We start from the raw sequence: 13,937 nt of genomic DNA, 5'->3' as shown, positions 1-13,937 counted from the left end.
CTCACTTGCATTGATATCTTAATGGCATCCATGTGACCCATCATATCTAACAGAATAGTACAGCTCTTGATTGGCTACTTCCTTGTCTGAGAATACCTCACAAACCACTTGGTTTCAGCAGCAAGAGCCAATGGTCTCTACAGCATCAGGTTGTTTAGAGCAGAGCAGACCACTGCTTTTCAGGGAGACCCTTACAGTGACATGCTGATGTACCATAGCCAATTGATCCAGGCACCAAAATGTTAGTTTGAGGAGACTTATTGTCTGCTCAATGATCACCCTGGTTGTAGCATGGTATAGCATTCCTCCTGCCTCTATCCTTAGGTTCCTCACTGATATCCGCAGTCATCACTTCAGTGATTCCCTCTTCAACAAGTGGCTATCTTTAATGATATGAGCGGAATGCAAGGCTGTAGCAGAAATATATAGCAAACATGGTATCTGTTTATCTGATAAGAGCACAAAACTGCAAGATCCACCAGCAGAGGTCACAGACCAGTCGCGCAGAGGGGGAATTAAATCTTTTCCTGGTCTGTGGAAAGTCTAGATGGTCACATGAGTGAAGTCTCAGACTGTGCAATTAAATGACTTGAAAGGATGAAGGCTTCAGGTTGTCTTTGCCTAACTGCCCACAACTGTATAGAAATGTAGATATTAACTGATGTTCCCAAGGGCATCTGTCAATATCTTAATGCAGTAATGTGCGGTAGATTTGGAGACGCAATACACATCTCCTGTGGGCCCCTGGAATCTTAGGCCACTGTGACCTGAGAGACATTGGCATCAGATGATCACCAATACATCCAGAGCTCATCTCTTCCATCATCATGATGAGTAACTCATGTACAGACATGCACAAAACCACTGTCATGATCTCTGCAGGTAACCAATCTTTGTTTACATGCCCTTAATAGAGTCTACTTTCAGCTCCAAGTTAGCACCTGCTTTTGGCCCACAAAATGGTTTTCTGCACCTTCCTTTTCAAAAGATTACCCTTGTAGGGGGTCAAGGCATTGGTGCTATCCAGATCTGAGTGGAGGAATCCCCAACTCTCGTTCCTGCTGCTGGTTGTCCTCCTCATTAGAAGACCTTCTTCCAGAATGTGCAGGATATTTCTTAGATATTGTTGTTTTGACTGGAACAAACTTTCAGACAATGCTGAAACAGCAACCAATTCACCCACCTTTCAAGCCTCTCTCCAGTGGATCTCAACCAGAATAATAATATATAATCAGGGGCAGCACAGTGACTCAGTGGTTAGCACTGTTGCCTCACAGCACAGGGATCCGGGTTTGATTCCACCCTCAGAGGACTGTCGATGTGGAGTTTGCACATTCTCCCTATGTCTGAGTGGGTTTTCTCTAGTCTCCTCCCACGGTCCAAAGATGTGCAGTTTAGATGCATTGGGAAATGCAGGGTTCCAGAGATGGTGAAGGAGCAAGTGGGGTGTCTGGATGGAATGATGTTCAGAAGGTCAGTGTGGACTTAATGGGCTGAGTGACCTGCTTCCTTACTGTAGGGATTTTATGATTCTATGAGTTTCTTAAAAGTTTTAAGAGTACCTTCCTCCACCATCCTCTTTCAGCCAGTGCATTCCATATTTCTACAAACTTCTGATTAAAAAAAAACTTTCTTCAGGTTCACTCTTAAACAATTAATTCCTCACCTTAAACTTATGGCCTCTGGTCTTAGACATGGCTGCCATTGGTAAAAGATTCTCAAAATCTACCCTATGTCGACACACCCAAAGTCAATGGCTGCCCAACTCCTATTGATGAGGGCAATGCGATTGATAAGGTTTACGTGAAGGAGGAGAAAGTGAGGTCTGCAGATGCTGGAGATCAGAGATGGAAATGTGTTGCTGGAAAAGCGCAGCAGGTCAGGCAGCATCTAGGGAACAGGAGAATCGACGTTTCGGGCATTAGCCTGAAGGTTTACATGAACTTTAGTAAGGCCTTTGACATGGTCATATGTGGAAGGCTGTTCCAAAATGTAAAAGCCCATGGAATCTAAGGCAAGTTGGTAAACTGGATCCAAAATTAGCTTACAAATAGGAGGCAAAAGATGATGGTGGAAGGTTATTTTCATGATTGAAAGCTTGTGACCAGTGGTCTAGCATAGGGATCAGTGTACAGTCACTTGCTGTTTGTTAACAACTTGGATGTACGTTGACACTGCACGACAGAGAGTGCAGAGAACATTCACCAGAGTGGGATAGAAAGTTTCATTTATGAGGAGAGACTGAATAGACCAGGTTTGTTTTCCTTGGAGCAGAGGAGTTTGAGGGGGGATCTGATTGAGATTCACAAAGTTATGTGAAGCATAGACATAGGCTAGATTTTGAGAATTTTTTTACCCAGGACAGACATGTCTAAGACCAGAGGCCTTCAGTTTAAGTAATAAGTGAAACCACTTATTCCTCACCTTAAACTGACTAAAATCTGAAGAATTTCTTTTTCACCCAGAAGGTGGTAGAACTATGGAACGCATTGCCTGAAAGACGGTGGTGGAGGAAGGAACTCTTGAAACTTTTAAGAATATCTGAATGAGTAGTTAAAAAGCCAGGGCAGAGTAGGCTTTGGGCCAAGTACAGTTAAATGGGATTACTAGAGTTTGGTGTTTGTTGGTCAGCACAGAAATGGTGAGCCAAATGGCCTGTTTCTATGCTGTATGACTCAATGACTTGATTCAAGGAAATAACCTGCATCACAGGGCTGCCAAGTGAGGTAATACAACAGCTGTCATCCCATTGCTTCCATTGCAAAGTTGCTGAGGCCTGAAAAGCCCCCGATTCCCATGAGCTCATCATTAAGTCTGGAGGGACCTGTCACATTACCGAATTGACAAGCCTATGTAACATTCAACTGCTCATTCTTAAAAGTGTTAGCAGTGTCCCAAAGAATTCAAGCCCACTGCGATAATGCCAAGAGAATAACCAATGTCCTTCCTGTCAAATTACATTCTCCATTCCCCTGTCCCAGTTGCCACCCTTTGCTCCATTGGAAAATCCCAGCTGCTAAATTCCTCGCATTGAAAAAGTTTTAGTTGACGAAGACACATCCACGAAGGAAACAGATCAATACTTTACTCCGTGGTTAATAATTCAACTTAAATTCAACTCAGTCTTATGAGAAATAAACGAGTACAAATGCATCTGTTCACGGATTATAAAGTTTACCTGTTTAATGCATGGATCGGTGGAGGTGGAGCCCCCGCCAACCTTGCACATGCATAATAGTCCCCAATGGATTCAATGATACCAGTGAGTGTTGCGCTGAACATTCCCAGGACTCCAGCTGCTGTGACTGTTGGTAAACCCCACTGACCTGCAAAGATCAAAAAGTTATCAGCAGAAAACTTGGAAAAATAGAGAATTCATGCCATGAACAAAAATACTGTATTCTTAAAAACAACTTTGTTGCCCAGTTCCTGAAGTTTAATTTTAATAACTGCACATTTTGCTTTAAGCACATAATAACCAGTTTCAAAATATTGAACAAACCAAATGGATTTTGCTTCCCATGCAATATTATTTAAACTTTCTTGTTAGAAGATGTAGTGGGCTTTAAAAAAAATCATATTCAATGTGGACTTTAAGGAATATGACATAAAAACATTAATTTTTGCATGGGTCCGTCACATAAGCCAGTTTTACCACAAGAGGTCCTACATTAAAAACGTTAATCACAGTTACCATGCATACAGTTAAAAATCACACAACACCAGGTTATAGTCCAAGAGGTTTAATTGGAAGCACACTGAGCTTTCAGAGCATCGCTCCTTCATCAGGTGGTAGTGAAGGGCTCGATCCTAACACACAGAATTCATAGCAAAAATTTACAGTGATGTAACTGAAATTATACATTGAAAAATTGATTGTCTGTTGAGCCTTTCATCTGCTAGAATACAGTGATAGTTTCACTTCGTTCATGTGTAAACCACAAAACCTTTTTTTAAAAAGTTGCATTCTCGGGTTAGCTGTTAACAATGGTGATAGCTAGACAATATGTTGAAGGTGTTGGCCCCCTGTGTTCTCTGTCTATGCCATGACGTTTAGATTGACTCTCATCTAAAAAGTGAGATAGAACATAGAACATAGAACAATACAGCACAGAACAGGCCCTTCAGCCCACGATGTTGTGCCGAACATTTGTCCTAGCTTAAGCACCTATCCAGGTACCTATCCAATTGCCGCTTAAAGGTCACCAATGATTCTGACTCTGCCACTCCCACAGGCAGTGCATTCCATGCCCCTACCACTCTCTGGGTAAAGAATCTACCCCTGACATCCCCCCTATACCTTCCACCCTTCACCTTAAATTTATGTCCCCTTGTAACACTCTGTTGTACCCGGGGAAAAAGTCTCTGACTGTCTACTCTATCTATTCCCCTGATCATCTTATAAACCTCTATCAAGTCACCCCTCATCATTCGCCGTTCCAATGAGAAAAGGCCTAGCACTCTCAACCTATCCTCGTACGACCTATTCTCCATTCCAGGCAACATCCTGGTAAATCTCCTCTGCACCCTCTCCAAAGCTTCCACATCTTTCCTAAAGTGAGGCGACCAGAACTGCACACAGTACTCCAAATGTGGCCTTACCAAGGTCCTATACAGCTGCAACATCACCTCACGACTCTTGAATTCAATCCCTCTGCTAATGAACGATAATACACCATAGGCCTTCTTACAAGCTCTATCCACCTGAGTGGCAACTTTCAAAGATCTATGAACATAGAGCCCAAGATTCCTCTGCTCCTACACCTTACTAAGAACCCTACCGTTAACCCTGTATTCCGCATTCTTATTTGTCCTTCCAAAATGGACAACCTCACACTTGACAGGGTTGAACTCCATCTGCCACTCCTCAGCCCAGCTCTGCATCATATCTAAGTCCCTTTGCAGCCGACAACAGCCCTCCTCACTATTCACAACTCTACCAATCTTCGTATCGTCTGCAAATTTACTGACCCACCCTTCGACTCCCTCTTCCAAGTCATTAATAAAAATTACAAACAGCAGAGGACCCAGAACTGATCCCTGCGGAACTCCACTTTTAACGGGGCTCCAGGCTGAATATTTATCATCTACAACCACTCTCTGACTTTGACCGGTTAGCCAGTTCTCTATTCAACTGGCCAAACTTCCCACTATCCCATGCCTCCTGACTTTCCGCATAAGCCTACCATGGGGAACCTTATCAAATGCCTTACTAAAATCCATGTACACTACATCCACTGCTCTACCCTCATCCACATGCTTGGTCATCTCCTCAAAGAATTCAATAAGACTTGTAAGGCAAGACCTACCCCTCACAAATCCGTGCTGGCTGTCCCTAATCAAACAGTGTCTTTCCAGATACTCAGAAATCCTATCCCTCAGTACCCTTTCCATTACTTTGCCTACCACCGAAGTAAGACTAACTGGCCTGTAATTCACGGGGTTATCCATATTCCCTTTTTTGAACAGGGGCACAACATTCGCCACTCTCCAATCCCCTGGCACCACACCCATGACAGCGAAGACGAAAAGATCATTGCCAATGGTTCTGCAATTTCCTCTCTTGCTTCCCACATAATCCTAGGATATAACGGAATTTTACATGAATTCATGCAGTTTTTGAGCTCAGAGTTCTACATGAATTCATGCAGTTTTTGAGCAAAGTACAATGTAACCCTGCCAGTACAAATTCGCCCCACAAAATCTATGCCTTTGTCTGTCTGTGTATGTCTGTCTGTCTGTCTGGGCTGGGGGCTGTGAGTGTGAGAAAGTGTATGTGTGTGTGTAGTGAGTGCAGAGCATATTAAGTCTGTGAGGGGGTGCATGTGTGAGTGTGGGAGTGTGTGTGTCTGTAAGGGTGTGTGTGGGTGTCTGTGTGCACGTCAGTGTATATGTGTATCCATGTGTATGTGTGTATAGGAGTGTGTGAGAGTGTGTGTGTAGGAGTATCTGTGTGTGTGTATAGTGCAATGGTGGTCACCTGTAATGTGACATGAACCCAAGGTCCCGGTTGAGGCCCTCCCTATGGGTAGCGAACTTAGCTATCAACCTCTGCTCGGCCACTTTTCTCTGCTGCCTGTCCAGAAGTCCACCTTGGAGGATGGTTCTCCTTGGAGGAGATACTCCTACACACACACACACACACACACTCTCACACACACACACAGGCACTCCTATACACACGGACACACATATACACAGACGTGCACACAGACACCCACACCATCCTTACAGACACACACACTCCCACACTCACACCTGCACCCCCTCACAGACTTAAGATGCTCTGCACTCACTACACACACACATACACTTTCTCACACTCACAACCCCCAACCCAGACAGACACACACACACAGACAGACAAAAACCCACATGCACACATATATTTTGTGAGGTGAATTTGTACTTTCAGCGTTACATTGTACTTTGCTCAAAAACTGCATGCATTCATGTAGAACTCTGAGCTCAAAAACTGCATGAATTCATGTAAAACTCTGTTATCTCACTTTTTAGATGAGAATCAATCTAAACATCATGGCATAGACAGAGAACACAGGGGACAAACACCTTCAACATATTGTCTAGCTATCACCATTGTTAACAGCTAACCCGAGAATGCAACTTTTTAAAAAAAGGTTTTGTGATTTACACATGAAAGAAGTGAAACTATCACTGTATTCTAACAGGTGAAAGGCTTAACAGACAATCAATTTTTCAAATTTATAATTTCAGTTACATCACGCTGTAAATTTTTGCTATAAATTCTGTGTGTTAGTTTTGAGCCCTCCACTACCACCTGATGAAGGAGCGTCGCTCCGAAAGCTAGTGTGCTTCCAATTAAACCTGTTGCACTATAACCTGGTGTTGTGTGATTTTTAACTTTGTACACCCCAGTCCAACACAGGCATCGCCAAATCATGACCATGCGTGTACGTATTTTAAACTGCACATCATATTTTACATAAAACATTCTTATTTTCTGACACTTACATGGATATGGCATACGAAACCAGGGTGCTGTTGACATTATTTCACCTCTAGCATCTGTTCGGGCTTTGAATCCATGCAGCTCAGGATTTTTTGGAAATACGTCAGTGAGTGTTAAAAGATAGCAAATGAGCCAGACAACCATAATAGCCATTATAATCTAGAAAAGAAAAGAGACAATTATAGCATGTGAATTTTTTTATTCTGGAGTTATAATCCCAAAATTAATAGTAAAAATTACACATCAAGGCGCGATTATTGCTAGATTCCGAGTCTCTTTCTCAATGCATTGTACAGGAGTTGAATGGAATATTCCAAAATGCTCAGGTCTTACATTAACTTCTGAACACAATTACTTTGCATTAAAATAATAATTTATTTTGTTTTCTGCAACGTCTTGTGTTGGAAGATTTTGCAATTGTTTTTAATAATCTCAACTTTCCTTATTGCTTACAGATTTTGACATCCAGCATAAAGATAAGTTTGTAAAACAATATTTAAATTTGAAGTATTTGAGTCACATTCTCCGAAATCACAACTATATTAAAATTCTTACCTTGAAAAAAACTAATTAGTGATTTTGGGAAATAGATTGCGCGTAAGCTGAAGATTTACTTGGTTCAAGATACAATGTAAAATTTGATTTGCTTTGTATTTATTTAGTACCAATAGACCATAATTTACTGTAGCTGGCAAACAAGTAGCACCATTAATTTGACCTTTTGCCATTTAATTTTCTACAAGATTTTGCATTGGAAGAAAAGAATTGAACAAGCACAGCACCTTCAAGGAAGATTAGAGACCTGGATAATAAGGGACAGCAACTTTGCATCCCCTTAACCAAATTGAAACATTGTTAAATGAACAGAATGTCTGAACTAGGAATTTTGTATTCACTGTTTTTTTTTGTGATTGTTTTGAAAGAACAGAGGAAAAAGAAAAAAAATGGATGAAGGGAAAATAAAGAAATAAAAAAGGTACATTTTTAAAATCTCAATCACTATGAACAGCTGAAGGAGTGAGACTCCACAGTTGCGACAGAAAAGTTTGTTTACTCAGTCATTAATTTAAAACCCTGCAGACACTATTAAGAAGGATACTTAAACAGAAATTAAGTTGTTTTATTTTTTGTAGTTAATTTTATTCATATCCATCCTGCAAGCACAGGACCCTGATGCATCTGAAAAGTGTGTCAGACATTGACTTCCCACTTTGAGAGATGGTTGAATTATTAATGTTGGACAACAACTTCAAGAACTTTGTTTTCAGTTATCGGGTAATTTGTGCATAATTTGTGTAAAAATAATAGGGTTCACTGTTAGTTTTACAAATTATTTTTTTGAAATGTTTTAACTTATTTAGATCTCTATGTTAGGCCTTGATTTACACAATATCTCAGTTCTGAATTAATGGACAATCTGAGCTCAACTTCTGGGCCTTTCTTGTAGTGATGGAAAATTCAAAATGGAGGCATCTTATATGAGGGCTGCACGATTTCTTGGCCCTGATCCTGATATTTTCTGGGATCCAGCTGCCAACCATCATGTTCTGAGTCATCAGATCTTCTACAAGTCAGGAAGGCACTGCTGGTGTAGATAGAAAATTGAGAGGGTGCCTCAAGATGAAGATATCCTCTAAAGATTTCTAAAATAAATAATGACCATAACTGCCAGGCTGTCACTGTGGAGGAGGCAGTCAATTAGACCAATTAAGAGATTTTTTACAGAAGCAATAATGAAATGACCACTAGCTGAATCAGGAAAGTGGCAGTAACTTACAGACAGCCTCCAAGTAGCAGGCTGAAGGGGAAATTTGTGCAACCTCTCACATATACAACAATACAAGAGTTACAATCATGAAAAAGCCCATAACCGTGACCAAAACCACAAGTGGATTTTTTTTCTTACTATTGGCCCCCATTATCATCCATCTCCTTTAAGGCTAATTTTCAGTTTTCAATGAAAGCATTTATACATTGGGGAACCCTAGAGCTCATCATTCTGCCTTAGTAGCAGTACATTCTGCCAGTGAAGCTGTATTTGGTCTTTTACTTTGGTCTTTTACACATATACTATCCTAAACTGAATGGTGAACAAAGGCAACCCGTCAAATCACCATTGGCAGATCAATGTCAGAATGAAATGGTGAAAAAAATGGTTCTCAAGTCAAAGAATGATGGTTACCAATAAATATAGGGTTCTAATTTGTTACTCACGGTAAACTGGAAAATATCCTTGAAAAATATATTCTTTACTAGACTCTTACCATGACACCTTGGGCTCTCGTGCACTAACCTTACTTTAAGTATTCCCTATGGGAACAACAAAGTTAGATATAGGAAAAATCTTGCTTTACAGGCTTAGGAGATGTGGGGAAGAATCAAAGCAATGTTCCAAAAGGTGACTACTAATGGTCAATGCTAAATCATCATTTGTATGCACTTGCAAAGACAAAATTGCTGTGGTGTTATAAAATGGTATGCTGATATTTGCTGCTTGAATATGAACACTTGGATGAGCTACTGAAAAGTTAATGTTTGCAAAATTATTTGAGTACATTATGCTCTTCAGTAAACAAACAAACAGAAATTGCTGGAAAAGTTCACCAGGTCTGGCAGCATCTGTGGAAGGAAATCTGAGTTAATGTTTCAGGTCCAGAATGGTTCTGAGGAAGGGTCACTGGACCAGAGATGTTAACTCTGATTTCTCTCAACAGATGTTCCCGGACCTGCTGAGCTTTCCCAGCAAGTTCAGCTTTTGTTTCTGCTTTGCAGCATCTGCAATTTTTTCAGTTTTTATTTATGCCCTTGAGGAATCAGATTTTAGGAGTGACAGAGATATGCTCATGTGTTCTGCATTAGCTAGGGATTGTATTGATATTAAAAAAACATACGGCACAACTTTTAATAACAGCCACTGGATAAAATAGTTGACAGTCACTCATATGCTTCACCACGTTTCTGTCCAAAGTTAATTGAAAAGGAAATGTTGGTGAGTGTTTTACAAACAGCTTGTCAGCCTCTTGGAGCTTAAATTACCAAAGACAATATTTCTTCCTATACTATGAAATACATGTAAAATTAACACCAAGAACAGCTATACTGGTATTAAGAATGTAATCAGGAAAACATCAAGTTATTTATGACATTCTACAGGAACAGGCCCAATATCCAACATTTGAGTTTTCCTATGGCAAGTAGAACAAATTGTGACTAATGCATCTCTTAAGACTTTGTATGGAGGGACAATAAACAGCCTCTGGTCACATTTCAGTCCAAATGCCTCTGTAAACACGAGTGTAATTAATCATGTTAGTTTTAGAAAGCCTATCTGAGATCTAGTTATATAAAACCTTAAACTTTACAGGCAATTTTTATTAAAGTTGATTCTGAGTATATTCAATATAAGGTAATAATTTTAAAAATTGTACTTGGGTAATTTTGTAGTTCCTTTAAATCTATTTCCCAATAGCTTTCAATTATCTAAGTTTTATTTTCTGATGATCAGCTTGCGACAAGCTCTAATTTATATATTCCTAAACTGAAAAAGACTTCATAATGATTCATTATAGATTTTCTTCCTAACTGCTAGTTCAGCTCACATCCAAGTCCACCTCAACAGTATTCTTAACACCTCCACAATTTGGTAAATTATCAGACTACTTATATATTTGATATCTAGTAATGGATGAGAAAACCTTCCTACAATTAAATATTAGAAACACTGAAGACAGGTTTTGTCACCTACTGAATTCAATTCTGTACCTCTCTTTGGCAATGGTCTGATATTAAGCCAAACTGTTCACAACCTTGGTGTCACATTCAACCTGGAGACAAGTTTCTGACGTCTTATTCATGCCATCACCAAGACTATCAATTTCCCCGTCTGCAATGTTGTACTACTCAGCCCGTCTCACTCCATCTATTGCTGAAAACCTCATCAGTCTCTGGCTACTTCAATTCACTCTGAGTTGGTCTCTTACATTCTATGCAAGCTTTGAGGTCATCAAAACTCTGCTGTCTGTATCTTAACTCAGAATACATCCAGTCCCATTCTATTTCATGCCTGCATTCACTGACTGATAGGCTCTTGATCTTAAAAATGCATATCCTGGCTTTCAAACCTTTCCATGACTTTGTCCCTCTCTATCTCAGTAATATCGTCCAGTCCCCCAATCCTTCAAGATATCTGAACTATTTATACAAGGTCTTTTGTGCATCCCTCATTTTAATCACTGCACTTTAGTTCCTTAGGTTTCAATCTCTGAAACGCACTTCCAACATGTGTACCTCGGTGTGTGTACCTTGCTTTCTGATACTCATTGAAACCTACCACTAAACAATCATTGTGTCACTTACAATTTCTCCTTTGGGTAGCTTCATTTTGTACCCTGATTTTGTTTTCTAATTGTCCTTGTGAAGATCTCTATAAAAGCCCTATACAGTCATGCCTGCTACTGGTTTTCGAACACAATGATAGAAAGCAAAATTGGAGTTAGGTGAGAGAGTTATGACCATTTACTTTAAAGTTGAGAGTAATTTTTACCGGAAACATTTTGAATATTTGTATCTTCACTGTTGTACATCCATGTCCACGTTTAAAGCCAGGCATTATAAAATTCACATTGCGCAGGTACTGAGCAAACACTACAATCAAAACTATGGTTCTAAAAAAGGAGAAAAGAAGCATTTTACCAATATGGTAAGTATATTAATATTATTTGTAAACATTAACTTATTCATTGCCTGATATGCTATTAAAGAGAAAGTAGGATTGAAGTCTCATGTGGTCTTCCAGATAAATATTTACAACAATTAATGATAATTTCATGCTTTACCATTACTGAAACAAGATTTATATTCAAGATCTATTATCTTAATAGAATTTAAATTCACCAGCCGCAATGGTGGGATTTAAACTAGTGTCCCCAGCGAATTAGCCTATTAGCTCTGTATTACCAGTCCAGTGCCACAATCTTGGCCTGAGAAGTCAACGGTAAAGGAATATATTGCTGTCACCAGATACATTGTGCCCTACTTTCACAATTCTTTCATGAATATGGCGCAATGTCAGAATAGGTACCGCTGTGATATAACAGAATTGAAAACCGTGTCATTCATAAACAAACAGAGTTTATTTGAGGAAGAAGACAATGATTGATGATTAACGCCTTTTGTTGCAAAAGAAAGATAACAAATAAAGGTTTGCTGCAAAATTATATTCCTCTGCAGTTCTTTTGCACATGCACTTGTTAAAGTAACATACTTCCTGCTCTGCAGTCCATGCAGAGAATTCATGGTGTGGTCACGAGCAGTTTATAGCCGTAGTTTTGTGAAACTTTAGCTTAGCATCTCTTTCAGTGCTGATATAACATTGCATTTTGTACTACTTCCATAATTATAACCTCTGGGGATGGTATTAGCCAATCAGGTGTTAATTGGTAGAGTCTTACACTAGGCTCAAGATATGGATTTACATGTTCCTTTTCTAGACAGACTGCAGCATATAATGTTTTTATTTCTCATGTTAAAATACCTGATGCATTATGCTCTAGATTATTGCAACTAATTATTTTGGTCAGGACAATTGTTGATTATGTAGCTAAATGAATCAAATATTGCACTTACAACATGGAAATACCCCAGTGTGATCCAGCTCTTTCCCCAGCTGCTTGAAATACAGACAATCCAATCAGGGAGACTGTAGGGGTGACAGTAAGTGGTCCAATGTAACTAAGGAGAGCTCCTGGAAGGCCCACAAAGCCAATCACCACTTCAACCAAACTGGATATTATAATTGCACCTTGTATCTGTATCGAGGAGGAAAAATATGGTCAAAAATACGATCAACATCAAATAACATGGTTGGCACAAAAATTATAGCTTCATACTCAAATAAGATGCTATAACATCAATGTAACTGTACTTTGTTAAATACACCATAATATCTTACTGCAGTGTATTGTAACTGACAGACTAAGTTATCAGAAATGGTTGACTTTTATGAAACAGTTTTTCTACTAGTGTTACAGTCAATGGAATTTTCCCAGTTTGAGTGGTGTGGGTAAAAATGAGAACTTGGGAGAATGCAGCAAGAGTGGAAAATTGAGATTTAACACCATGAAAAGAATGAAATTTCCCTTCAGATTACAATAGCTAGATCAAAATTTTGTTAGGAAGTAACAAGGACTCAATTTCCAGACATTTGCACCTCATTATTAATTAATCTCACCTCATTTCTATGCAATGCACAATTCTCCTTGATATGGATGATAAACTAGACACTGTCAATTGCTAATTTAAAATTCTAAGCACCGACATATGTTTCTGCTACAAGCCATGGCACTGACCCTCATTCAGCAGTGTCTCACGGCATGATCCATGGGAACCTCCAACTATATGGCCTCAATGTGGAATTCACCAGTTTCCTCATTTACCCTCCCCCTACCTTATCCAAGTTCCAACCTTCCAACTCGGCATCACCTCATGACCTGTCCTACTTGTCCATCTTCGTTCCTACCTATCCCCCTACCCTCCTCTTCGACCTGTCAACATTTCCTATCTCCATCTACTTATCGTACTCCCAGCTACCTTCACCCCAGACCCAGCCTCCTCCTATTTATCTCTCCATCCCCTCAGCTCACAAGCCTCATTCCTGATGAAGGGTTCTTGCCCGAAACGTTGATTCTTCTGCTCCTCGGATGCTGCCTGACCTGTTGTATTTATCCACCATCACACTCTCTACTCTGATCTCCAGCATCTGCAGTCCTCACTTTCTCCTTATGACTCATTGGGATTTATCCTTCATAGGATGCTTTATGTAATTGCACTCGAGGTATTGATCAACACCAATTACTAATAATTGTAGCCAAAAACAGTTCACAGTAATACAAGTCAAAGTACTGCCAGCAAGCAACATTGTGTTCAATTTGGAATTTAAAAAGTAAAA

At 39.7% G+C, this 13,937-nt stretch overlaps 1 protein-coding gene across 4 annotated transcripts in view; it reads right to left on the bottom strand.

The window, feature by feature from the left end:
- Positions 1 to 13,937, bottom strand: part of slc23a1 (solute carrier family 23 member 1) — a 128,068-nt gene that overhangs the window by 42,535 nt on the left and 71,596 nt on the right. For all 4 annotated transcript variants that reach the window (XM_043703707.2, XM_043703706.2, XM_043703709.2 and 1 more), the window contains 4 exons: positions 12,617 to 12,798; positions 11,535 to 11,655; positions 6,994 to 7,150; positions 3,179 to 3,326 (listed from right to left, as the gene is read on the bottom strand). In XM_043703707.2, coding sequence (XP_043559642.1) covers positions 3,179 to 3,326; positions 6,994 to 7,150; positions 11,535 to 11,655; positions 12,617 to 12,798 — 608 coding nt within the window. The remainder of the gene's footprint in view (positions 1 to 3,178; positions 3,327 to 6,993; positions 7,151 to 11,534; positions 11,656 to 12,616; positions 12,799 to 13,937) is intronic.

The sequence above is a fragment of the Chiloscyllium plagiosum genome, unplaced genomic scaffold, assembly GCF_037043375.1.
Source record: "Chiloscyllium plagiosum isolate Xiang-an unplaced genomic scaffold, Cpla_swu_hap1 HiC_scaffold_16, whole genome shotgun sequence".
Classification (NCBI taxonomy): domain Eukaryota; kingdom Metazoa; phylum Chordata; class Chondrichthyes; order Orectolobiformes; family Hemiscylliidae; genus Chiloscyllium; species Chiloscyllium plagiosum.
Note: the sequence above shows the minus strand (reverse complement) of the source record. Positions and strands in the feature narration are given on the sequence as shown.